Source organism: Haplochromis burtoni, unplaced genomic scaffold, assembly GCF_018398535.1.
Source record: "Haplochromis burtoni strain Fernald_Lab_line unplaced genomic scaffold, NCSU_Asbu1 Contig_102, whole genome shotgun sequence".
NCBI lineage: Eukaryota > Metazoa > Chordata > Actinopteri > Cichliformes > Cichlidae > Haplochromis > Haplochromis burtoni.
Window position 1 is genome coordinate 72137 of NW_024582463.1, and position 25574 is coordinate 97710.

A 25574-nucleotide genomic window follows, 5' to 3' on the forward strand; every position below is an offset into this window, starting at 1 on the left:
TACAGGTTTAAATTTAAGGCTGCTGAGTGAAATCGCAGCTAAGGAGCTACTGACTAATGGCTCTAAGCTGCTATTAGCACACATATGATACACATACAGGATCAAATACTTTAAGTGAAGGAAACTTATGAGATATCCATTGCACTCACTCACAAGCTCGCTAAAAGGACTGTACAGAAAACAGCTGCATGTTAGTGTGCGACTTCTCTTTCAGCTGGTCGTCTTCTAGCACAGACAAGGTCACAAGAAGGGTTAGTGGATCATACAGCTGTGGCTCATACTGTCGCATCATTAAAAACACACTCACACCACTCTTTGAACACAGTTTTAGCAGTTTTCAATCTTTCTCTTCTTATTATTCCTATTTTTTTTCTTTGTCTGTCTTTAACTGTCTTTCTGTCTCCATCTGAGCCCCGTTCCCAGCTCAGCCTGGCCATCCTGCGTTGAACACACACACACACACACACACACACACACACACACACACACACACACACACACACACACACACACACACACACGCACGCTCTCGTATGACATTTTCAAGAACTGTTTTACCTCTATCAGAATCCTGCAGTACTAAATGTGGAAATCCCTCGACTTTTATGACCTTGAGTCACCACAGCAAGGTTCAGAAAGAACCCCATCATTGTGTGATAGTGAGTTTTAGAGCACAAACCCTACAGTATGAACTCAGAACAGTTCATATCATATGTGATGATCCGATACCTGCTAGCCCACAGAGCTAAAATTACCCCAAGGTCTACAAACAAATGCGCAAAGAAGTGGCCTCCAATAAAGACAGCTTTAAGGCTGGAGCCAGAGCTGTTCAGACTGTCTAGGTCACATCAGAATACAAACTCATTAAGCTTTAAAGACAAACAGCCTCATGTTACACTCCTCTGTGTTGGCCATTAAATAAAGCAGCATTCAACAATCAGACACTTTGTGTCTCTGCCAATTCTCCACCGCTGAATCAAAGGTCCCATGTTCTGAAAATTCATTTTAGCATTTTTATTTTAAGCTTGGAGATTTAAAAGGAAGAGAAAATATAAGGTTGTCTAAAACCTCTATTGCTCTAGTGCCCCACCAATTACACATCGAAAGGGGAAACTTTACATTATTTTCCACCTCTCACCGCCCGCTACGTCAGAAAGCGTTTGCCAGAGCTGCTTCTCGTTTAAAGTCCATCTGTAAAGGGTCTCAGCTACAACCAAAGCATGCAACACGTCCTGTTGTTAGCTGCAAGAGCAGACACAACACTATTCAGTTGTCCCTTTTAACCCATTTTTTTGATGGCAACATCCCAACAACTAAAGGAAAGCCTCCTCCCCTTTATGCCACTGCAATCCGACAACAAACCAAGGATTAAATAGTGAAAACACCTCATGAAACTTAAATCGCAGTTGTAGGCAATTTCCATAGCCAATGCTCTTCTAAAAATTATGGTTTGTTTTTAAATGCAATGCCACCTGACAAAATCACGATAAATCTGAGCTAAAGCCAACAGCTTTGCTGTCATTTCATGTACATTTACTCAGAGAGTTGGCTAAAAGCAACAATTTATCTTCGCTCAAGCACTTTTTCACATCCAAACAGCAGCTATACTGGTTCATCTGCTCAGCAGGATTTAACTCTACAGACACTGAAAAAGCCAGTCTGGATCAAAGCTAATAGAAAAAACCCCAGGAGCATAAAAGCTTGGTGGAATAAAAAGTCTGTGGTGGCACTTTGAAATTTGAAAGACACCTTTTGGGGCCATGTGAGCTTCATATAAACTTGTTCAAAAGGGGTAAAATATTGAAATTTTAAAGAAACCTATTCAAAAAGCCATCAGTGAGGGAAACCACTGTAATGTTATGGCATTTCTTTCAAAAATGAATAAAAGGAGATGTTTTTACTCACTTAAACCCTTAAAGCATGTGAGTCTGGTAACCTCACCCTTTAAGCAGATCGCACTTGGGTTGCTCTTGATGGTAAAGCTAACACCAGTGGACTTTAACAAGAACGCCAAGCAAAAGGGATTTTGGAGTCTAAAATAATAAAAGACAAAGTCCATCACTCCAGTCACTAATATTCAAGTATGCAGAAGAGACGGTGCTGTCCATGGTGCTGCACAAAGCAGAGACATAACACATAACGAGTCTTTAAATTGACTTGCGGAGATTCAAAACCTGAGATCTCGGGCTTTACCGCATGAGTGAAGTCAGAGTGATGAACGAGACAAATGAAAGTGACAGGTGCAGTGGCAACTGGCTGCAGCAAGCACTGCATTGTTTACAGATTTCTCGCATACTCACCAACGTTCTAATAAATGTGAATTTTCAGTGCCCCAGACAAACTCTCCACCTGCTCCTCATTATCAAAATGGCCAGATTAGTTTTCTGTGAGTCAGCTAATGGATTAATCAACTAATTTTATGCGCTATATGGGAACAAACGGAGTCTCGTGTAACTGGCTGCGTCGGAGTGTAGGGAGAAAATTGCAGTTTAATTACATAAGTGGTCTCTTTAGGTTAACGCTGAATTGATGTACGCATCACAGGGTGAGATAAGGTAGTCCTAAAGGAGATTTATGTGCATAAATTAACTTGGAAGTGTTTGGTATCAAGGGCCATGTGCGCATTTCTTTTTGCTTTGTGAAGATCCTGGAAACGGCCCAAATCGTAACAGCTCCACGGATGGTAAAAATGATAAGCTTCAATGTTTTGTTTTGGGGTTTTTCTTTTTAAATTGCTCTAAGCACACCAGTTTATGCATTTGAATACTGCACAGACAAAATACTGTGAGACGAGGTCACCTTCAAATCATTATCGGCACTGGGGAGGCAGCAAAGAGTCACTGTCCACTCTGATAAGAAAGAAGGGGGAACCCACAATTGATTATTCAGAGCGACATAAAAAAGGAGTCATAGGAACCTGTGGTGTTAATAAAAAACTTCAGCTAGTACAATTATAATCACTGAATGCAAATGAATTGAATATGAACAAAAGCCGAGCTCTAGCAGGGAAGTACGACACAGCCAAGACAGCTTGAAGAAACTAAACAGCCCTCCACTCAAGCCTGTAAAAGTTGACACTGTATGTTTTGATCACTCCATTACTCTCTTTTGAACCTTTGTTTTCTTCCCACCTCTATTGACTTGTCTAACAGGCCAACAACAAGGTAAAACCTCCAAAACAGGAAAACTAATTACTGGCTCGACAGTAGCGCTCAGCCCTTCCTCCCTCCTCAGACAATGAGCCACAGCTGGAACGGATGATAAAACTTGGACTCCTCATCGTCATGGTGAGATCAAAGTTGCAGGCTTTCTATTTTTAAATTATTGGACTCTGGCTCTGTTGTTGCTTGCTGCGCACTTGTCTCTCTCTCTCTCTCTCTCTCTGCATCCATTTCTATACTGTATGTGCTCACAAAGATGTGTCCATATTACTGTAAAATGGCACGAACGGATGGAAAAAACACAGAAAACTAACCTTTCTTAAAAAAAAAAAAAAAAGATATGAAAAGTTTGATGAGTCATCATGCTAAACAATGCTCAGGTATTAGTTGTAGGGTTTTTCTACTAACCATTATGTGAGCATCTCTAACCTTGGGCCTGAAATGAACACACAGAAAGATTATTGACTCCATCTGCGCCTCTTTTTCATTTTGCTCAAAAGCAAGGTCCTTTCTACAACTTTGCATTTATAGGACAAAACCATAAATCTCACTACTTTCAAAGTAGTACACCACCGTGCAGCCGAAGGACGGAGATGAGACGCCCAATCCTCTAGAATCTCGCTTTACACTGGAAAGTGGGGTTAATGTTTCCTGCGTTTTTGCACAAAACACAATCTAATTAAAATGCGCATTTCAAGAGGATTTCCCAGAAATTAGCCTGGCAACTCACTTTTATTATCCTTTCGAGCCTAAAATAGCAATATGAAACAGATGTAGTTTATAATTTATGCTCAGCAGTGTCCATCTGGGCTTTGCTAAAAATGAGTGTGCAGCCCGTCATGACGGTAGATAATCCCACGGATGCGTAATACGAGGCAAAGAGTTCTCGCAGTGCGGTGTGGGAAGAAAAGCAGCACAGCAAGCAGCCATGCAACAACTGGTTTTCATGTGTGAATATACTGAAGGCGCAGAGCGTCATCGGCATGTGCAGCACTGGTGCCCGAATGTCCAAATCCACGGGGAGGAAAGCAGTCTGCTCTCTGCACAGAACATGCTTTGTAACCGATCTTTTGAAGCACGTCCTGATGGAAGATCTTGCCTCCGTGACGCTATTTATAGCTTGGTAATGCATCAGAGGTCGCACCTTCCATCTCAGCAGTAGCAACAACTGCATCGATACACACCGGCTCATCTGACACTGATGATAGCAGGAATCTAATAGTACGGTCGAATGCAGATTCTGACTTTAACTCCAGTCTGCAGGGTCTGGTCGAGTATCTCAATTCTGCTGTGACACTTTTTATTGTGCTTGATTGTTGACAGCCTTCTGTTACTTATCTCTCATTTCACGATCTCTGCTGTTGTGTTTAGTGGAATAGCACGATGCAGTACACTGTACAAGGACATTAACCATTTAATTTCTTTAACGTGACTTCACCACATTCATCCAGAAATTCCGTGTCTTTCATAAAACCATCATGCACAAAGTGTCGGGTAGTCAGATCTGCCTGAGCCAATATTTTCAAAAGCAGCCTTTCAGTTCATCAGCTGAAACAATGTGAGAGGTCACAGGATAATGTGATAGCAATAGGCCTGGGTTAGCCAGGCAAGGTGATCCAGAGTAGGCAGTCAGGATGATGGCCTCCAGATGACAAAAGACCCTTTTTGGTCCGTGTTCAGCCAGATTAGGTTCTTTAAATAGTTACTTTTTTATAGTGTGGTTAGGATGCCAGCATTGATTGGCTTGGCTTACTGGGCTGTTGGACAAATGATTGCTGTGGTGGGACACCATCAGCATGCCAATCCAACTCTACTACACACGTATCTGCTGTTTTTGCAGTAAAAAAAAAAATGGCCAAAGTTAAGAGCAGCACTTATCTATCTTGCAGTGGCATGACGATCCAAGCTTGTGAGGCTAAAGACAGACCCACTATTTCTACTGCGACCTCGAACTGTGTCTGTACAGTCTGCCCATTAAGGATTTACTGGATGTGTGGGTGACAAGCATTTAGATGGGGTGGAAAATTAATCAAGCACTGGGTGGCCTCCTTTGACCCCAGTGCACATACTAAGTGACCCAGCATTTTGCAATCAAACTGTACACAGGCTTGAGTTGACTCTGTCACATAAAGTCACTTAATTCAGGACCACATTAAGTAGATTCACTATAAGAAAACAGATGAAAGTTAACAGCACTGTTACAGTAAAGTGGCCCATCTTTGACCCACAAACCATCATAGCTAAGGGCGCAGATATGCACAACGCTGAAGTCCCCTTTCATCACCATCCTGAGAAGTTTAGCTTAAGGCATACAGCACATGTCAAAACAACAGTGGCACACAACATATACTGAAAGTAAACACATATTCTGCAATACTTTTAGAGACAGAGAACTGACACTATGAAATCAGTATTTCAAAATAATCATTTCTATAAATTTAAAGGATACCACGAGTCAAACTCCATTTGGAACTGGTTAGAGAATACACATTTTTCCGTAAGGCAAAAACAAAATTTATACAACTCTCATGAGCATTATCTCTAGAGACAACCTTTATTTTTCCAACACAACCTGAACTCTAAGGAAAGCTTACACATTATTTCTTTAAGAATAAGGAATAGTTCTCTTTCTTAAAGGACATTTTAAAAGCAATTTTTTGGGTGTTGGCTGCCTTTTAATCTTTTCTCTGTCAAGATGATCCAACACTGCTTCAATAAGGCTGATGTCCAGGCTATGGGGAGGCCAATCCATGACTTACACTTTCCACTTTGTGTTTTTCCAATCCAGGTATGCTTCTACTGCAGTGGCAGTGTGTTTAGGATCAATGCTATGCTGAAAAATTAAGATATTTCTAATCAGATGCTTTCCAGGTGATATTGCCTAATGGGTCAAAATCCGATGCTACTTTTCATCTGGGATAACAGCCCCAACAAATTTGTCAGGTCCTTGCCGGATATTTTTCCTAAGCACATGAATTTCCACTATTGTTAATCTGCTGTACATATCTTTTTAGTCCTGCCACGTATGCTGCCATGATTCATAGGTCAGTGTAAGTGTTAATGTTGTCTTAAAAAAAAACATTCTTCTGAAAACTGCCAGGTAGAAGGACTGGACTGAAAATGAGCCAAAGTCTAAATAAAGACTTTGAAAGACACTTCAGAAAGCCTGGAGAGATACTGGTTAAGATTCATCCCATATGAAGAAATTAAATATTTCTTATTATCTATTTTGAAATCCTTACTGCAAAATTTCAACAGCAATAACAACAACAATAGCAGTAAATAACGTTCAACTTTAGTGTCATCTCTACCATCTAAACAAAGACACACTGCAATATTAAACAGAAATAAGAAGAATAAAACTCATTAACAGCAGGTAAGGATTATACCACAGAAGTTAATATGGCCATAAGGTAGCAACCCAACTCTGTGGGCAAGTGTACTTATTGTGAGATTAAGCAACAGCTAATTACTCACTAGATAAACAGAAGTACTAGCTACCATCAGGAAATGCAAAAGGTAAATGCTTCCTTCCAATATCTGCTTGTTTCAAAGTTGTGGACATGTGGTCTTACAATGTGTGTTACTAAGCTTTTACATCACTTATTCCAATAAATTGTTTAAGCATTGCCTTTTATAACACCAGATATATTTGAAAGGGATCACTAAAATAAACTGAGCTTCCTTAGCATTAGCACCCATTAGCTTTCCAGGCTACTTTGAAAACTTAGCAAAGTTAGCAACATGCAGTACTGTAAGCTTAGCTGGTGCTGTCTCTTGTGCAATGATGGAGAGAAAGCAGGAGCTAAAATTACAGCTATGTTAGCAATATAAACTTAAAGGATGAGCATGCTATGTCAAACTGCCATAACTTATCATATCAGTTGCACCTAACTAGTCTGATGTTACCCAAAGAACGTTAATGCTAAATGCTAATGTTCTGCTAGTAGTCACATAAACTTGAAAACATTCTTTAAGATTCATATTTTGGGGCGTGAATGCATCCATTCACTTGTGCTAGCAGAGTTTATTTTCCACCTCCAAGTAATTCATTCATTGCCTGGTAAATAAGATTGAACTAAACTTCAAGTGCAGCCAAGATTAGCCTGCTGGAAGGAGTGTGAAACTCTTCATATGTTTTCACTCCCCAAACAACGTGAAGCCTTGAACTTGTTAAAATTCAAAGGTGCTGCTCTCCTATTTTACTGCATGTCCAGGTCGGCATAAGTGCTGACCATTCATAGTTGTGCAAATTGGATTAAGAGATTATAGAAAATTGCACAAACTGATGATAAAACAACTGCACGCATATAACTTTCAGCAGCCTGTGCGTGGCTGTGGCAGTTCTCTTATTGTCATACTAAAAATGTTAAATCTAGGCCCACAGGATTAAATAAAAAAAGAAGAAAGGAGAAAAAAAGTTTGACACCTCTGATTTGTCCAGTGATCGAAAAGCCAACAGAGCTCTCACCGGTAACTTTCTGCCTGGAAGCTAAAGCATTACTTTCTGTGAAAATACGAGAAACAAAGTCATCTATTTTTATGTTACTGGGAGCAGAATAAACAAGACACACAAAAGAAACCCTTTGTGACAGAAACAAAAAAAAAAAGAAAAAAAAAAGAGCAAGAACGTGGTACAAGCAGTTATGTAATGTGATGAAAGGTAGCAGTCACAGATGGTACAAAACTCACGGATGACTTCTAAATGCAGAACACCAAGCTGGGGGTTCACGTCAAACTCAGGATCTAATATTTCATGGCACTTACGGCATACATGCAGGATTAAACGGCTAGCTGCCAATTATCTTACCAAGCAACCCTCACATATCACAGCACAACATTTCTCTCCTGTTTAACAGTAACACAAAAGTGACACCCCAATCTCTTAAAGAACCAAATAATCTCAGGGAAGCCCCCCCATTGTTAAACCATGTATTTTACTCAAGGACATGGGACATAACTATACAGCCCAGCGTCCCTTCCATTGCAAGACTGCACCGCACCGCTGTATGGAGGATCAGGAACACCTTTGAACACATCCACAACAATGAACAGATTTAAGGGCTACTCAGTTCATCACAAAAAAAAGCAAAAATAAGACTCAGTTTTATCTTGCCTAACATTTTTATGACTCATCGTACCATCCATCGCTCACGTATGAACTTGAGCATACACACATACACACGCGCGCCTGCTCGTATCAATTAATTCTCAAAATAACACTCGTGCCTTGAAATACACACGTCCCGAAAGTGTCAAAGCTTGATTAAACAAGGGTGTTTAGATGATTATGTTCTAATAATATTTGTGCCTTTGCAGTTCTATTAACCCTGTCGACCCAGACTGCAAAACAAAAAGAGGTCAACAGACAGCCTATATAAGTAATTATTTAATAATAATAATAATAATATTGCCATTTTTCACACATTTTGCTTCCTTCATAAGGGCGGATGCTGAGACTTGCAGCGTCGTATCGCTGTCCTCAATATAAGAGAGGAAAAAGCTCCGTTTGCTGTAAGGAATGCTGAGATGATGAAGGGTTTTAATCGAATCATCTGTCTTGCTCCCATTTTTTTCTCCCCTCTGTTAGAAGTTGTTTTAACGACAGACACAACACACGCGCAAGCTTCTCTGAGCCAAAGTTCCCAGAATCCATTGCAATTCAAGGTCAACTGACTCTTTTTCTGGCACTTGGCAAGCGCAGTTTTTTTCTTGTGCATTATATGAAAACAATACAGCTTAAACAGCACACAGGTGCAAAAGGTAACTGCTTACATGAAGTGGGTGAATTTAAACAAAAAAAAGAAAAGAACAGATCAGTTTATTTAAGCGTTTAAGTTTTTGAACCGCAGACAGGTGCTACCGACTTCAAGAGTTTTTCCCTCAGCATTGTGTAACCTGCTGTTTAAATATCACTTATGTACTTAGAATAAATCCCGATTTAGTGAAAGCTTTACAATGCATCCTTCTCCAAATTTCATTTCCATCTCATGTCACAAAGAAATCTAAATTCATCCGGATAATCTCTACACAAGTATCAAATTGCAGTGCGGTGTCTTTTGCCCTCAAGTGTCATTGGTGGGGGGGGTGGGGGTGGGGGGGGAAAGTGAAATGAAGCAACACAGCGATTTTGACTGTTTTTATCCGGGAAGTATTTGATGTTTAAGCCTTCAAGCGAGGAAGGAAAAGAAAAAAAAGAATTCCACTTAAGAGTAAATGTGAAGACACTCGCACAGGGTTGCCGTGCCAATTCTGAAGCCATTTACTTGGCGTGGTTTACCTCATCAAGCTGCGTGCGTTTGTGCGCTTCACGTGACAGTTTGGTTTTTTATGTGAGAAATCTTTAACTGCAGGAGAAAAAAAAAAAGAAAGAAAGAAAGAAAATCGCTCCTGAGATTTTCCAAAGCATTTGGTTGTCAGACTGGGAAACAATTTGTAGAGCTTAACCCAGAATTACACATTTGATTCTGTTTTATTAATCCCACAGTGGAATACAGTATGCCAGCCCTGCACAGCAGAGACGAGTGAATCATACTGATGTACAATCAGTTCAGCAGTTGAAAGTGCTCCATCCTCAACGCCCACAGAGTTTTGATTATTTTTGAAATAATGAGCGTGTGCGATGGAAGACAGTAAAGCATATGTTTGGCATCACCAGTCACATGCTGGAAGATCTAAGAGATAAGTGAGGAGACAATGGTTCTGTTTGAGAGAAAGGCGTTAGATACATATCATTTTAAAGCATGTCTCCACAGACAATTTAGGTTTGGGTTATCAAAGCAAGTCTGACTTTATTAGAGTAACATCTAAAGCTGCGTGGAATGACTGAAAGGGATGAATGTGCCCATACCAGAGGAGACATCCGAGGTCATTTCTAGCAGCCAAAAAAAACTAAAACTAACGTCTGCACACCTACTTTAACTTCTTTATTGTTTGAAACTATAATTTCAACTCACCTTGGGTTGTACCTCTACTTCTACCACTTGGTTCTTGTTCATGCAATCTTTGACAAATCCTTCGACATTGCTGTTGAACTTCATGAAGATCACATAGGCGGCGTAGCCCGTGAGCAGCGTGATACTTTCCCACATGGAGATGACGTTATCCAGGAAGAAGATGATGAGCAAGATCAGATCCAGGATATAGAAGGATACGTCACGGAAGAGCGGCCACCACGTCAAGTTGAGGATCTCCTTGGAGAAGATGGCGCACATCCCAATGACAAAGAGGATGTTGAAGACGGCCGAGCCCACGATGGTCCCGATGCCCACATTGCTGTGCGAGATGAAAACGCCAATGACGGAGGTGAAGAGTTCTGGAGCTGATCCTCCCGCAGCCATGAAGGTGGCGCCCGCAACGTCATCGGAAATGGTCAGCTTTTCTGTGATGACTGTCAGCGCCGGGACAAAGAACTCGTCGCACACAATGGCTAACGCAATGAACATGTAGATCATGCCAAACATGTGGAGGACCACTGCTCCTTGGCGTCTCTGGGAGAGGGTAAAAATGTCTGGTGGGTACTCCCCCTGGCTGTCGTTGCTATCTGCTGTAGATTTCATGGCTATTGGCATGTCAGCTGACACGTTGGGGTCTCTCTGGTGTTGGGTAAAAAGTAGGGTCCTGTGTGGGGCCGACTGATGGAGACTCTCCTGGGGGAGCACTGGCTCGCTGACACCTCCTGAGTTCCAGGCAAAGGCACTGTAGGAGACAGCACTTAAGGCCACCAGACTGAAGGCCAACCCCAAGATCCGTGTGGGCCTGAACTTTTTCCTCAGACACCGACGGCCCAGCTGCTTACAGGCAGGACCCAATATGGGTCTTGGCTCTGGAGAATCCATGCAGGGTTGATCTGACCCCATGTCTATGCAGCTTTTGGTGTCCTCTCTCTCAATAGGTGCGCAGAAGAGGGGAGAGTGGCGGAGCAAGTTTCACCGGAGACAACGCATCATGTCGTGTTTGGTTTCAAACTAACTGAATTGACAGTAGGTGTTTCCCAGGGTCTGGTTTGCCAAATGATGTCGTCATATTCGCCTCTGATGGACAAAACAAGGAAGAAAAAAAATGAATACCGAGTGAGGGAAATTGAAGAGGTGATTTTGATATTTTACACAAGGTTTATTTGGTTGGTTATTAGTGGTCCTAAAAATCTAAGATAGAATGATTACAAATTATTAATTTATCATAGTCAAACTAAATACACTAACATTAAACAACCAGTAAATCAGTGTCACTGTGGAAGACTCCACTATAAACCCACTCCCCAAAAAACATCAGGCTATAAGGAGACATGTAGCAAACAAGATCCAAGAATTAGAGCCATGCACGTGCGGCTTACTCTGCTTAAAGCATTTTTAATACATATGACACGGACACTGTTTTGAACTGTTTCCATCTGAGAGGATGGAGGCAAGCAGTTAAACAAAGACGCATATTAAGGAAAAATACATGCAGAATTCACATGATCTGAAGTCTGAACATTTGCACGCAAATCCACCATGACTTTGTCATTTTTGGCCTCACAGCGGAACACCATAAGCCCCCCTACTATCGAGTGTATTTCTGAATCAACAGCACTCCACGTTTCCAAGTAAACCAATTCAAACCGCAAGATATGCGAGCAGAGAGAAAACTTATCTCACTGACAGATTGATTGCAGCTGATCCTGATCGAACCCTTTCAATTCTGATTTTATCCAGCTGTTCAACCAAAATCATAATGAGTTTTTAAATGTATTTATCTATTTCCTGGGACAATATCAACGCAAAAGGCCGACGGTTTACGGACACCACAGGGCTGCAGTCCAAGATTGTAAACATGTAGCCTCCGACGACGCTGCGCAAGTGGAAGCACATCAAAACACGCACGCCGCGTCCTATTTGACTTTTCACTGATGCTGCACGGATGGTCTGACATACCAGCCCCACTGACAACTCTTTCCCCCCGTCTGCCCTTCATTAATGCATTCGCCCTTTCAGGGGTATCACCACATCAGAAACAGCTCTAAGCATCACCCTCACGAACGTTAAGTTCCCTGCCGCGGAGCATGACGCGTGGACAGGCTGCAGACCGCGTCCTTACCTTTGAAAGAGGCGAGAAAACAGCCGCACGGCACAGCAGCAGTTGCAGCAGGTTGAAATTAGGAAATCGTCTCCGTTGCCCTCTTGCTCTCATTGAGCAAAGTGTGACCGGTCTGAGCTCTCCAGCGACAGAGGAGGAGCTTTAGATTGAGGGGTGGGGTGAGTGTTGGGGAGGTGAAGAATGCGCTCACCTCTCTCCCTCAGAGCAGCAGCAGCATCTCTGCCGTCTGGGATGACAAAGAGAGAAAAAAATCTCCCAGTCGAAACGACCTCTCTAAAGTGGCAGAATATTGTGCCGGGCTGGGCTGACCACGTGAACCTGGCGGTTTATTATTAAAGCCAGGTAAGCGGCAGACAGCGCATCCGTCCCTCCGCTGATCACGCAGTGGGGGCGTTGGTGATGTTTCATTTTGAGGGAGGAGTTGCCGTGGTTACACAGCAAAGGCAGTATTTCCACTGATCCCCCTCCCCCGATGGCGGAACAGGTGGATATGCCTCATCTTAGAAAATTTGTGTGCATGGCTGGGGTCACCTCAAGGTTACATGCGCGTGATGGATCCATTTCTTAAAGATAACCCTGGAGCCAAGCGATGCAGCACCGCTCATTTTAAAGAGCATGCTCCAGATAGAATTCAGCCTCTCTTTTTTTAAACACCCCCCCAAATTACACCTCTGCTCGGTTTTGGGAAGGTTTGGTTTCTTGCCAAGTGTTTAATGAGATCATTCAGGTCCGCTGTCACATCTTTCTGTTCATCGTGGAAGAGGCTCTGCCCCAGCAGCTTAGCTTGGCTTACCTCAAGCTGTAGAAAACAAGAGTAAAACGCAGCTGTTCTGTTTTCTTTCTTTTGCTTGTATGTTTAAACTTTACCGCTTGATTATTTACTGGACTGATTTGTAATAATGTGCATTTACTTCCTGGTAGAGCGCGATCAATACATCAGCCCCCAGATTAGCTATATTATCTTTTATTGGTGGTGGTGTGTGTGGAGGGGGGGTTGCACTGGATGGATGACAGGGAAGAAACACCCTTCATGAGTTTTGATATTGTATATTTTGTCCGCTAGAGGGCGCTTTCTTCTGTTGGCCACAGGACAAAACACAAACAACCAGCTCATCCCAGCAGTCGGAGAAAAGGTAAAAGAGTTATCCACTTAAATAATTACATTTAGCAATTTTTTTAGGGAAACCTGTTAATGTTTCATGTGTCTAAGAGGAGAAAAAATGGCGAATGTTTCAAATTTTCAAATCACAAAAAATCGATATCAGTCTTAAAAATCCCATATCAACAATTGTCTACTTCCTGCAGTTTCACTAATTCGTTTTCCCCTTCACATTTACTTGGCAAAGAGTTGAACAATATATTATGGATCAATCTGCACACTTAAGCCAGTTACCTTAACACCTCTGTCAATCATCACGTTTAACTACCTTTATAAAAGAAAAATAATTTCACATTCTTTAAATAGGAAATGTTTCTTTTGTGTCTTTTGGGACTTGTCTCTGTCTGTTGTAATGTTTCCAGCCCACCTGGAGGCAATGCAAACAGAAACTGAGTATAGCAGATTTAGCTCACCTGAAACCTTGGCTGATTGTGACCTACACCCGTTTTCACGCCTTGGCTCATGTGATTAGGTAGAGGATCATAAGGGGGTCCTTTGTCCCTCTTCGGGGGGAAACTCCCACAGGGTTTAAATCTGGGACTCTCCACCATTTGACCCTAGAACTGAAGAAGCTTCTCGAATGAGAGGTGAAACGTCTTCAAGCAACTTAATGAAGTCCAGACACTTTTCTTTCCAAGCTCCTTAAAGTACAATGACCTGGATGACTGAGAACCTTCACAGACGACTTCCAGTGATCAAGAGGCGAATGATTGCAAGACCTGAAAGACGACAGTGGCCAACTTTAAATCTAATATGGTCATTTTTTATGACAAAATCATGAAAATAAACCTGTGAAAACTTTGAAGATCACATGAGCTTTATTCGAGAGTGGCAAGTAGAGTATGTACCCCTCCACACTGAAAGGAGCCAGTTGAGCTGCTTCAGGCATCTGATTAGGATGGCTCCTGGATGCCTTCTAGGTGAGTTGTTTCAGGTATCCCCAGCTGGGAGGAGACTTGGACGAGACCCAGGACATGCTGGGTGGAACATGTTTCTCTGCTGCCTATACCAGTCTCCTTTGGTGTCCCCACAGACAAGCGGATGAGCTGGAGGAGGTGGCCTGGGAGAGGGAAGTCTAGGCATCTCCTCAGACTGCTGCTCTGCAGGCCAGACCCAGATAAATAGCTGAAAATGAATGAATGGATGGATGAGCGTCATATTCCAGTTTGCTTCATTTTTGAATATGTCAGCCCATGCCACCTCTTCATCTCACAAAACCCTGCAGTAGTACACGGGGTAGCCATGTTTCCCCCTCATGTCAAATAAGTCCCCAGCTACTTAGTAGCCTGTGGGACAATTCCTGTTGGACTGACACAGACAAATAATCTTTATGCAGTGTGACAAAGTATGTGTGACACTAATGGTCTGGTGCTGTATGACAAATCACGATTCACTGACCTCATTGATTTCTCCCTCTGCTAACCTCTCTTGTACCCTGTGGCTGTTTCTTGTTACCTAACAGGAAACACAGAGGCAGAGAGATTTAACTTACATCACATTATTGATAGCATGATCTTTTGTGACCAGTAACCATTATGGTTTTTGGTAAGGAATTTATTTGCGAAGTGAGCAGCTCTTGTACTGGTTGTTTTGTAAATCTACAAATTTATTAATAATGCAAAAACCTGTGGAGTTCCCCCTATAGCCTGGGTCCAGGTAGGTGTGAAAGTAAAACAAGAAACCTGATCTAAGTATTGATTTAATGACACCAAATGGCCAATAGCTGAGCCATTTTCATGCTTCCACACCAGCAGCACATTCTGGACTGGACAGAAACATGTTGTTTTCTCTCTCATGGATAGACATGCATGAAATGTCTCAGGAAATATCTTACATTTGCTGAAGAAGCACTGACTTGGTTTTTGCAAATTAAGTGATCAGAATTTGGTGGTCAAAGGTCTAAATGACTTTGTCCTGCAGTCTCTTGAAAAACAAACTTCTCTGTTCGATTTGGCCACACTTTAATTTGGGAACACCGGTGGGAAAAGATGAGCCTATTTCATTCACACTTGCAGTCCTGCTGCACATGCAGTAGAGCAGCATCACAGGTAGACACACGATGGTGCAAGTTATAAGTGAAATTAGCACCATTATTGGAAAGTTAAACAGTGATAAATATTACATATTGCATTTATACAGTGCGAATGTGAACATTGTCTGAAATACAGAGATATTGGATATCTTTAGTTTTAAAAACTCGCCCAACCAAAATTCCGTATCAGTCGGGCTCTACTTAAGCTATAATTGAGCCAGTGTGAGATCATGGCTGCAAACTGACTACAGATCTGGACGGACAAGTATGTTCCTGGTTACCAGATCATACAACTCAGAACAGGCTTTTTAAATGTTTTTGACTTCTTCAGGGTTGTCTCCAACACAACCATATTGTCTGTAAGCGTGTTTTTCAATTCGTCCATATTTATGCCTATCAGATGTGATCCCATCCAAGCTGTCAGCTCTTTTTCAACAATAGTCCCACAGCACACACGCAAGCCTCTCTTCTACACCCCCAGCACCGAGCGCTCACAATCTGGCTCCGTGTCGAGGATAAAAGTGATGACTGGTCACGGGTCATTTGGGTTGCGGTACAGAGGAAGGGTGATGGTGGCAGTTGTTTTGATATGTCTGAAATAGGTACTGTGACAAAAACAAATGACCCCTCCCCTCCACACCAGGCCCACCCAACCTACCCTCACTTTGGCCTGACAGCTAAATCCAAGCCTTTGTGTCCCACATTGTTGTAAGGATTTGTGGGCATTGGGGCACAGTGGGGCGGATAGATAGGGTGATGATAACCAAGCAAGTTTTTTCTGGTGAAGAGGGAAGTACAACTGACTAAAGCAAAGTACTGAGTTAGAGCTATTAAACAAGCTTTTTGCTCTTATAGCTGAGGAAAGAAGTGAAATTGGAGTCTCAAGATAAGCTTTTTCTAAAAGACTTTCTCTGGATTAGATGTCGAAAGCCCCAAATTAATAACCCCACCCATCACAACCACAAGTCTCTACAAAGAGGCTTGAACAGACCACCTGCTCCTTAGGAAAAGGTGGAAATGAGATGCTCAGGAAGTGGCAAAAATGGCAGCGTAAATATATTCAAAGCTCAGCATAAAACCAAGATTGTTCCAAGATAATGTGGGCAGGACCAATTTGTCTTAAAATGAGGGGGGGGGGGATTCATTTTAGCAGAAGTAGTGCAAAAGGGATTAACGAAACGATAATCCACAAGCAGGTTTGATCGCCTGGTGCTGGGCTGATTAGATGCAAGCACACACTGTGAAAGTGAAACCCTGCTTTCATGGTATATGTTAGCGCACGTTAGTCCAAAACTTTTCAAACTGGTTTGTAATTTTTGATTTCTGTATTTTCTTTTGTTTATTTCTTTTTTTAAACTACTCGTTGTACTAGGATGGGGTGAAGGTGTTACATCATTAACGTGCTGATGTTTGCTAGTACCGCTGAAGTTGTGTGTGTCACTGCACTCAAACAAAACTTTCTATGCCCTCATAAGTATAAAGCAATAGTCTTAAGTAAAGTGCAACTGAAATATATGAAATCAGAAGGTTGATTTATCCAAATAATTATTCATTAAGGAAAATATGACTGGTATAATTGAATGTATACCAACCAAGTAAATGTTATTTGACCAGATTCCAATAACTTTAATGTTTTACATTGTACTTGTGTTGAAAAATCCCCTGTAAATTTACATTGAGTCAAATTGCAGTCAGCACTTTCTGCATTTTTATGAGTGTCGATTATGAGCTATTTGGAAATAAACCACAATACTGAGCAAACTGAAATCTGTTCAAATTTTTGAGACCGTAAAGCAAAACTCATTAAAATTTATTCTGAGGGAATCGAAACACGTGCAATCCTCCCAGTATTGCTGAAACATTTCAATGAAACCTAAAGAAGTCAGCTTCCTGACCTTAAAATTTCCAAAGTCACTGGACATGGTGCTTTCAATTCAATTTTATCAATCAAAATAACAGTCATCTCAAAGCGCTTTGTATTGTAGGGTAAAAATAATAGAGAAAACCCCAACAATCAAACAAACCCTTAGGAGCAAGCACTTGGCAACAGTGGGAAGGAAAAACACCTTTTTCACAGGAAGAAACCTTCAGCAGAACCAGGAAGTGGCAGCCATCTACCGTGACCAGTTTGGGCTGAGGAAGACAGGACAGAGGTATACTGGGGAAGAGAGCCAGACCACCCTGCTGCGTGCAACTTTTAATTATAAAACTGAAACTCTTTTAAATTAAAAACAAAACATGACCTGAACCACAGTGAAACGGCGGTTTTGTATTTTTGACCTGGTTAATCTTAACTATATTTTTATATAATTGTTCAGTACTTTGAATTTAACTTTAGTGTGTCCTCCAGAGTGTGTTATGGTCAAGATAGTCTGGAAAGTGACAGAGATGCTTCAAAAAGCTGAATTTCCTACATGTGCCTTTTATGTCATTACCCTAAAGGTTCAGAGGAAACTTCAAAAAGCCCCGCACATTAACACTCGGGCTTGATTTAAAGCTACATTGTGCATTAAAGTAAGAAATACTATCATGAATGGAATTCTGTGCCGGGGTCATGAAGTCACCTGAAGCAAATCCAATCAATCTTTGCCTTTTGTGACCTTACTGTATTTAATAATGGCGGGGCAATGCTAAAGCAGAACAAGCAAGAAAAAAAAATCATATCGATTTGCTCTCTTCATCCCTCATGTCACATTTCTAAAAGCAGGAGGGACAGCACGTGCGGGGTGTCCTTGTGACCTTTGGTGGTGCAACATGCCTTTCAATATTTCATGGCTTTTTTTTTATCCATGGATGTTTGATGAGTGCCGGGTTTGAGTAAATAACAACCTGACAGTGCAGCAAATATTCTTTGGCTGTTATCTGCTATTGAGAAGCGTGGTGTGAAGGGGCACGGCATTGATACAGGGTGCGTGCTGCATTATAAGGTTAATCCTTATGTCAACGGCCCCACAGATGGACTGACCTGCTGGGCGGCAGTGAGTTTATGTTGGGTGGGGGGGGGATACATCAGTGCTGTCTGTCTGGTTTCGACGAGCAGGAGGTGTGGGTGAATGAGACGGGGTAAAAACCAGACAAGTGAGGGGAAAAAAAGTCAAAAAATGTTTCATGCGCCGATGTCATTAGGAAGGCGAAAGCAGAGCTGTAATCCTATTTTAATCGCAGTGGATTTATTAAACAGGAGCAGCAGGTTTAAATCTCAGCAGATTACACAGACGGCCCAAGGAGATGTGGAGAGGGGGGGTCGGAGAGGGTTGCGTAATCAAGTGCACTTAAGGTGATATGGTTCATTTTTGACAAGTCAAGACTGACGGAGGGGGGTCAGGGGGTCTTTAAAATACAGAGAAGTCACATCCTCTCAGATTGTGAGGAATCGGTTGATGTTTTGCTGGATCAACACCTACATTTCTAATGTTTTGGAATAATTACTTTTGGCGAAGTTAAGACAGAGTGCCAGCTGCAGATGTTACTAATTATTTGGACAAGTGTGCGTGAGCCTTGGTGTCCCTTGGTGTTGGTGCAAATCTCCTTGGCATCCTTTGTAGAAGACCGAAGAATGGGTTAATCCCAGGTCACGTCACATCTGGACTTAATCAAGTCGGTCCCTTAACAGATCAGGAGGAACATGCTTCGACCTTCAGAGGTCACCAGCAGTAAGAGGTTTTAGAACAATAGCAGTGTGAGAGGCTATTCTTATTAATCACACAGAAATCTTAGAGCAAATTAGACAGTTTCCCAACCTTCACAAAATACACAGGTAAAGGAACTGAAGGTGATTTTCTCCCTTAACTTACCCTTTTCAAAAATGTCACTTTAAGCACCATTGAATTGTATAGGTTGTCATTTTTATTGTAAAGAAAGGCAGAAAATATTTAAACTCATTCACCTTCAAAGACAGTACGAAATACTGCTAAACTTGGCACAAGGTCTAAGTTAAGCACCAAACTAGACAGTTCAATGCCCTTAAAATGGACTCGTAAGATGCCAGCACACTCTTCAGAGTGTTGTCGCTGAACTTTGCCTTTGCCAAATGTTTCGTGTAAAAGATTGCCAAGCTCTCCATCTGTTGGCTGAGCGCGGCAAAGCAAGCTTGGCTTGCTTGTGACAAAGCCCAACTTTTTGATAGGGAGCCATTTTGAGTCCTTTCTCTCATCTTTAGAGGTGCAGCAGGTAAGGTGTGTTGTTCAAATACCTGGACTTTTGTTTTATCACCATCTTTGCTATACGGTGATGTGATGAAGAAAGTGCACTTAGTGGAAAATGTTGACTTTTTATGACATATTTGGACAAGCCAAACCTTTTTTCCTCTTTGAAAACAGTGACTTTCACTGAAGGTAATCTAACGTTATGGAAGTGCTGACTGGCAACAACATAAAAACAGTTTTTCAGTCAACAACAAAAACACAGTGTGCAGTGGAAAAAGTTAGCAAATCTTTGACCTGAGAAACTAGTAATAATTAAATAGAAATAACTTCCTGTACGAACTGATTCCCCAACATCTTTCATCACTGTTCAGTTGCAAGTTGTTTTCCTCTGTAAAAGGTTTACTTCTAGTCGATTAACCTCGAGACTTCAGCAGGCGTTGAATGAATTGTTTCAAGCTGCCCAGACTGTGAGACATTGAAGGAATCCCCCAAAATAACAATATCCACTACCATGCTCCCACTACCATGCTCCCACTACCATGCTCCCACCAAAAGGTGGGAGCTTCGTGCTTGGACACTTATCTTCATTGTAGACCGGGGGTGTTAAACATAAGGCCCGGTTGACCAGAATCGGCCCAGCAAAGAATCCAATTTGGCCAACTGGGCAGCTTTGGAAAATGTGAAGAATTGCAGAGATTTTATATTTTGACTGTATGTTTAAAACTGTAAGTTTTAAAGATTTTGCTATTGATAAAAGATTCCCTCCCACTGCTAGTACACAAAAGTGTTTAGGGGATAGATAAACTATTATATGACAGAAGAATTCCTATTTGTTTGTTTGTTTATTTTACAGTGGATTCACAATAAACAATTAGAGAAAATTCTGTGAATTAATTAAAATTGTATATAATTTTATAATTACCGGACAGTCTGGGCATCGAACTACCAGACTTTTTACTGTAATACTAATAATTTTTGTTCACCTTTATTAAACAAATAATAATAATTAGAATAAATATTATTCTAATTATTATTACGTGATGGTAAAACAAATTTTTTTCTTTGTCATCCCAGCCCAGCTGGGGTCTGCTCGAACACCTCCATGATCCTGGGTTGTAGTTTAAATGATGGAAAAATAAACATATTTTTAATTTTTTTAAGTATTTTGTTTAACCTTACTGGACTTAATACACTCACCGTCTATATTACTTCTTTTTGCAATACTTTGTTCTCTCAGACGATGACAGAGCATGTCAAAGGACAGATTTTCTATTCCCAAAAACACAGTTTTTGCGCATGATCTGTCATCTGTCTACTACCATCTACTGGATAATGCGTGTATTGCATTTCCTTTAAAATTAAGTACCCTGATGGCTAAATAAAGTTAGGAGAGGTCCTACAGTCTCATGACTGTACTGTATTAGGTTACTGTGACATCAGCAGTAATTCTGAATTTCCCGGAGGAACCCACCCGAGGGATAAATAAAGTTTCATGTAATCCAATCTAATTCCACTTCCACCTGTGCTTTGTTTGGACCACTCATAATATTTACTTTGAAAATCGGCTGTTGTTTCCTGCCTGTGGAAAGTAAACCAGTTGTAGACTCGAGCAGCCCCCCCCCCCCCATTTATTGCTTCCAATCATATTAACATAGTAACACCTTAAAGTGTTGAGCAGAAATGTGAAAGGTTGCAAAACAGCACTAAAGTATAATATGATTAAAGACTGTGTCTAATTTTAATTCCGCGGATTTTACTTTTCTTAAAATTTCATCATGAACACGAGGAAACGTTCCTTTCAAATTATAGACATAAAGCCGTTTAAAGGACACAATAATTACATTATACTTGATGTGTAGTAACAGCAAGCCACCAGCAGGGGGCAGAAAAGCGCACATGGACGCCGTTTAACCCCCATCATCCGCCTGACTCCTTCCTCTTCCGGTTACGGCGACAGCAGGTATGGCGGTCCCTGCTTTCCTCAGAAACATAATGAGTTTAAAATCGACTGTAATCCTACGTTTTAATAAACTAATGTGGTCTAGTTCAAGTAAATATACTACTCAGGGGAGCTCTTTGCTCTGAACTATGGGGTTATTTCATGACTTACTGGATTTTAACGACATAGTTTTTGTGTGACATGAGAAGGCCGTTCTCTTGAGTACTGAGCACAAGCCGGTGGAGGTGTTTTAGCTTTTAGTAGCGTTTAAATGCATGTTTAAAGGATAAATTAGCTGCAGACGATGTTTCTCTTAAACGAGAGTGCCGGTTTAACAAGTCCGGTCAGTGTTTACTTAGCCAACATTAAAGTAATGGAGTGGACTCTGTTAGCGGGCAGGGTTAGCATAGCAGCGGTGTGTACTACAGTTAACTGAATTTTGTTTGTTTTCAGCTTCAAGATGGTGCAGCGCCTGACTTACCGCCGTAGGTTGTCCTACAACACCGCCTCCAACAAAACCAGACTGTAAGTAAACACTCTCCGGTTGTATTTGCTCACTGCATGTCTATCTATATAGAGCTGGTACCCTGACTATGAATACATAATGCCAGGACGGAGCTGTAGTTGTATATAGGCTAGTAGCTACTATGATACACCACATCTCCTGTGATGTTTTGCATGGTCCCTGTGAAGAAAACTAAACCACCCTCTTTTTGCTTTTGTGAAGCTCACGGACTCCTGGTAATCGTATTGTGTACCTGTACACTAAGAAGGTCGGCAAGGCCCCCAAGTCAGCATGTGGCATCTGCCCAGGAAGACTGCGTGGAGTAAGTATATCCATTGTAACCTGAAGAAGGTGCTCTGTGTTTAAATTTGTGTTTCAGAACTTGTAGACTAGGACAGCGGTCCCCAACCCCCGGGCCTCGGACCAGTACCGGTCCGTGAGTCGTTTGGTACCGGGCCGCGAGAGATGAGGCTCAGGTGTGAAATGTATGGTTTTCAGCGTTATTTTGTGATCGTTTTGATCGTTTTCCTGGGTCTTTTCACATGTGTTATGAATAAATCTTATTTTTTTCGGTACCGGTACTAGTTTTATTTTGTTGTATTTATCTGCAACACCTTAAAGGCCGGTCTGTGAAAATATTGTCGGGCATAAACCGGTCCGTGGCGCAAAAAAGGTTGGAGACCGCTGGACTAGGATACTTAGCATCCCTCACTGCCAAGTCTAGATGAGGTTGATTTATAGTAAAGACAATAGTGCAGCAAGCTGTTGAAGCATCAGCGTATATTTGTTCCTCCTTTTTTTTAATGTACATTTTTTACATTAATCTGGTAAAGTAAGCATTCTGCATTGGATTGGGGACTGGAAAGGTAGCTTGGAAAATCCTGCAGTTCCCTGCAACCACGAATGCCTTTTCTTCTGTTGCTGTGAAATCTCCAGTAGAGATGTCCTGATTTTGTGTGCACATGACATCAACTTTCACAGGAGCAGAAGCTTTTCACTTGGTGCTGTTTGCTTATTCCTGAGTACTACATTATTAATCCCTGTAACCACTGCCTAATGGCTTGTGCCAATTCCACGTTATAGACGGTGCCTTAGGTTTGTAATGGTGCCAGTGTTTCCAGTGGGGTTTTTTTTTTAAGTTCAGTTGATCTCAACATGCCACTTCAGGTTCAGCTAATGTTACCAGGTATATGTCATTTCTTTCAATAGGCAAATAAAAGAACATGTTGGTAATGCGCTAGTTCTCACGCTGTCTCTGCCAGGAACAAAGTGTTCGTTAGAACTGCCAAATTTAGTAAATTGTTTGTAGGTAGGTTAACGTTGAAAAGCCCACAGGCACCACAGCTTGGAGTGGTATGGCAGCTGGAGGGATCCGGATGCGGGGTTTTGACACCCAGTTAAACTTTATTCTGTAATTCTTTTAAGTTCCTTAGTTCAAATGGGTTTTAATTCAGCTATTATAAAAGTTACAAATACCTCAAAGTGTTAACTTTGATTTCAAACTGGTCCTCTTAGTGCACACATGTGCATCATCATCTTTGCTTTGGTGGTTGTAGGTTCATAAGGAGAATTAAGGTCATTTCAGTGTATTAATAAGTAGTTTTTACACTTGAAAGTGCAAATACGTTGAGAAAGGACATTATTAATAAGTGTGTGTACACATAGAAACATGGTTGTTTCAGGGTTGTTCCTGGGTGATTACGCTAACGACTCTAAACGGGGGAGTGTTATTGTTTTAATAGAGGCCTGAACATTTTCCACTAAATGTCTGACCATTTGATAAGCTGCGCACTACTCTTGAATACATTAAATGTACACTTTTGATAAAACCGTTAAGTTTTCTCAATGCAAGAAACTTGCTGGTGTTTAAGCTAGCTGTGGTTGTTCTTCAGATAACTACGAGATCTTTCTATGGTCATATTAAAAACATCACTGCAGTGACCAGCATTTGTAGAGCAGTATATATAAATCCACCTTCCTCCAGTTCACCCCTACAGCTTTGTCATCAGCACTGTGTGATCCACTGCAGGCAGGTCTGAATCCAGGGAAGCACGGCAGCGTTTTATAAAGTGAGCTTATAAAATTGCTCAACTGCCTCGAGCCCAGCTTTTTCTAGGTTGTGCTGCTGAAAGTGTCACTCTGCAATTGCTTGTTCCTCCATTGTTCTCAACATCCATATCTGTGTTCTTACAGATTCGCGCTGTTAGACCTCAAGTTTTGATGAGGCTCTCCAAGACCAAGAAGCACGTTAGCAGGGCCTACGGAGGATCCATGTGCGCCAAGTGTGTGCGTGACAGGTAAAAGATGCACTTCCCTTCATCTTCTGATGCTTGTTACTGAGAAAATAGATTGATACAGGCATCAAACTTTAATTTGAAAGCACTAAAATACAAACTTGTTAGGTATGCTGTGATCAGCTAATTCATTATGTTAATTGATCTCCTTTGTTTTTTATTATTAGGATCAAGCGTGCTTTCCTGATTGAGGAGCAGAAGATCGTTGTCAAGGTGCTCAAGGCACAGGCACAGAGCCAGAAGTCAAAGTAAACTGTGTATTTGTATTGCCACAATAAAAAATGTCAAACAAATCCACTACATGTTGTGAGTCACAGCATTTTTTTTTTCTTTTATTGAAATTGCTGAACAGTCTGTGTGTTTGGGGTCTATTTCAAAGATTTGTTTTTTTTTCCTCTGGTCTTGTGCCAGGTCCCTGGTTAAAGGGGGACCTCACACATGCAGAGCCTTCTGTTGTGTTGATCCCTCAGGATTAAGGAAGCAACTGGAAATAAATTTTTGCATACATGTTTAACAAATGCAAAATTATCACTAAAGATGTTACAAAATAACATGTTTGGACAGCAGGACTGTTACAGGGAGTCTTCAAAAATGTCTGGACTGTGAGAAGAAAAGCGTGCACCTAGGATCAAACTCTGCAGTACTTTTTTTCTTTTTTGACTTCAGTTTCATTTGGGGTGCTAGCAGGTTCAGATCTTGGTTGTGTTCATGGGGCCCTTTGTGACATGTTTTTGCAGTGTCTAAAGGTTCAGTTCTGCTGAAGAAGACCTTTGCTATGATAGGGTACTTCATGTCCAAGCATAACGTACAGCTGTGTTTTTGAGGTATTTGAGTTTCCTGTGCATTATGTGAGCGATCAGTAGTTGATCGCAAGTAAATGGAACAGAAAACGACACTATTTTATTTATTAATTTTTTTAGGCTTGTGAAACACCTGTGCCCTAAAGTAAGTATTATGACCATGTAATTGACTAAAAGTCACTAAAGCTTTAAAATAGATGCTATGGAGTAGGCGTACCAACTACATTTCAAAGTACCAAAATGAAATATTTCATTAAATGTGGTTTCTTTCAACCATTGGTCCAATTCACTGATACAGAAGTGTTTAAGCCACCAAGGATGCTAATCAGAAGTGTGACTGTTTAAAAGCAACAATCCAAGGTATCACTCAAGAACTCCTTTGGTGGCAGTCATAGTAAAACAAATGTATATTGTGGCATTATGCATGTGTATCTTGAATGGATGCTTGGTCTTGTAACACC

The 25574-nt window shown here is 41.3% G+C and overlaps 2 protein-coding genes across 7 annotated transcripts in view; one reads left to right on the forward strand and one right to left on the reverse strand.

The window, feature by feature from the left end:
* Positions 1-12664, reverse strand: part of LOC102296799 (sodium/potassium/calcium exchanger 2) — a 49608-nt gene extending 36944 nt beyond the window's left edge. For 3 of the 6 annotated variants that reach the window (XM_005927672.3, XM_005927674.3, XM_005927671.3), the window contains exons 1-2: positions 12240-12664; positions 10118-11194 (exon numbers count right to left, since the gene is read on the reverse strand). In XM_005927672.3, coding sequence (XP_005927734.1) covers positions 10118-11020 — 903 coding nt within the window. In that variant the 5' untranslated portion in view covers positions 11021-11194; positions 12240-12664. The remainder of the gene's footprint in view (positions 1-10117; positions 11195-12239) is intronic. The other 3 variants (XM_005927673.3, XM_005927676.3, XM_005927675.3) reach the window with 1 other exon arrangement.
* An 8792-nt stretch (positions 12665-21456) lies between these two features.
* On the forward strand, positions 21457-24613 carry rpl34 (ribosomal protein L34). Its single transcript, XM_005927677.3, has 5 exons — positions 21457-21535; positions 21968-22039; positions 22242-22341; positions 24213-24316; positions 24481-24613. The coding sequence occupies exons 2-5, from the start codon at positions 21975-21977 to the stop codon at positions 24563-24565; spliced, it is 354 nt and encodes a 117-aa protein (XP_005927739.1). The 5' UTR covers positions 21457-21535; positions 21968-21974; the 3' UTR covers positions 24566-24613.
* Positions 24614-25574: the final 961 nt, after the last annotated feature.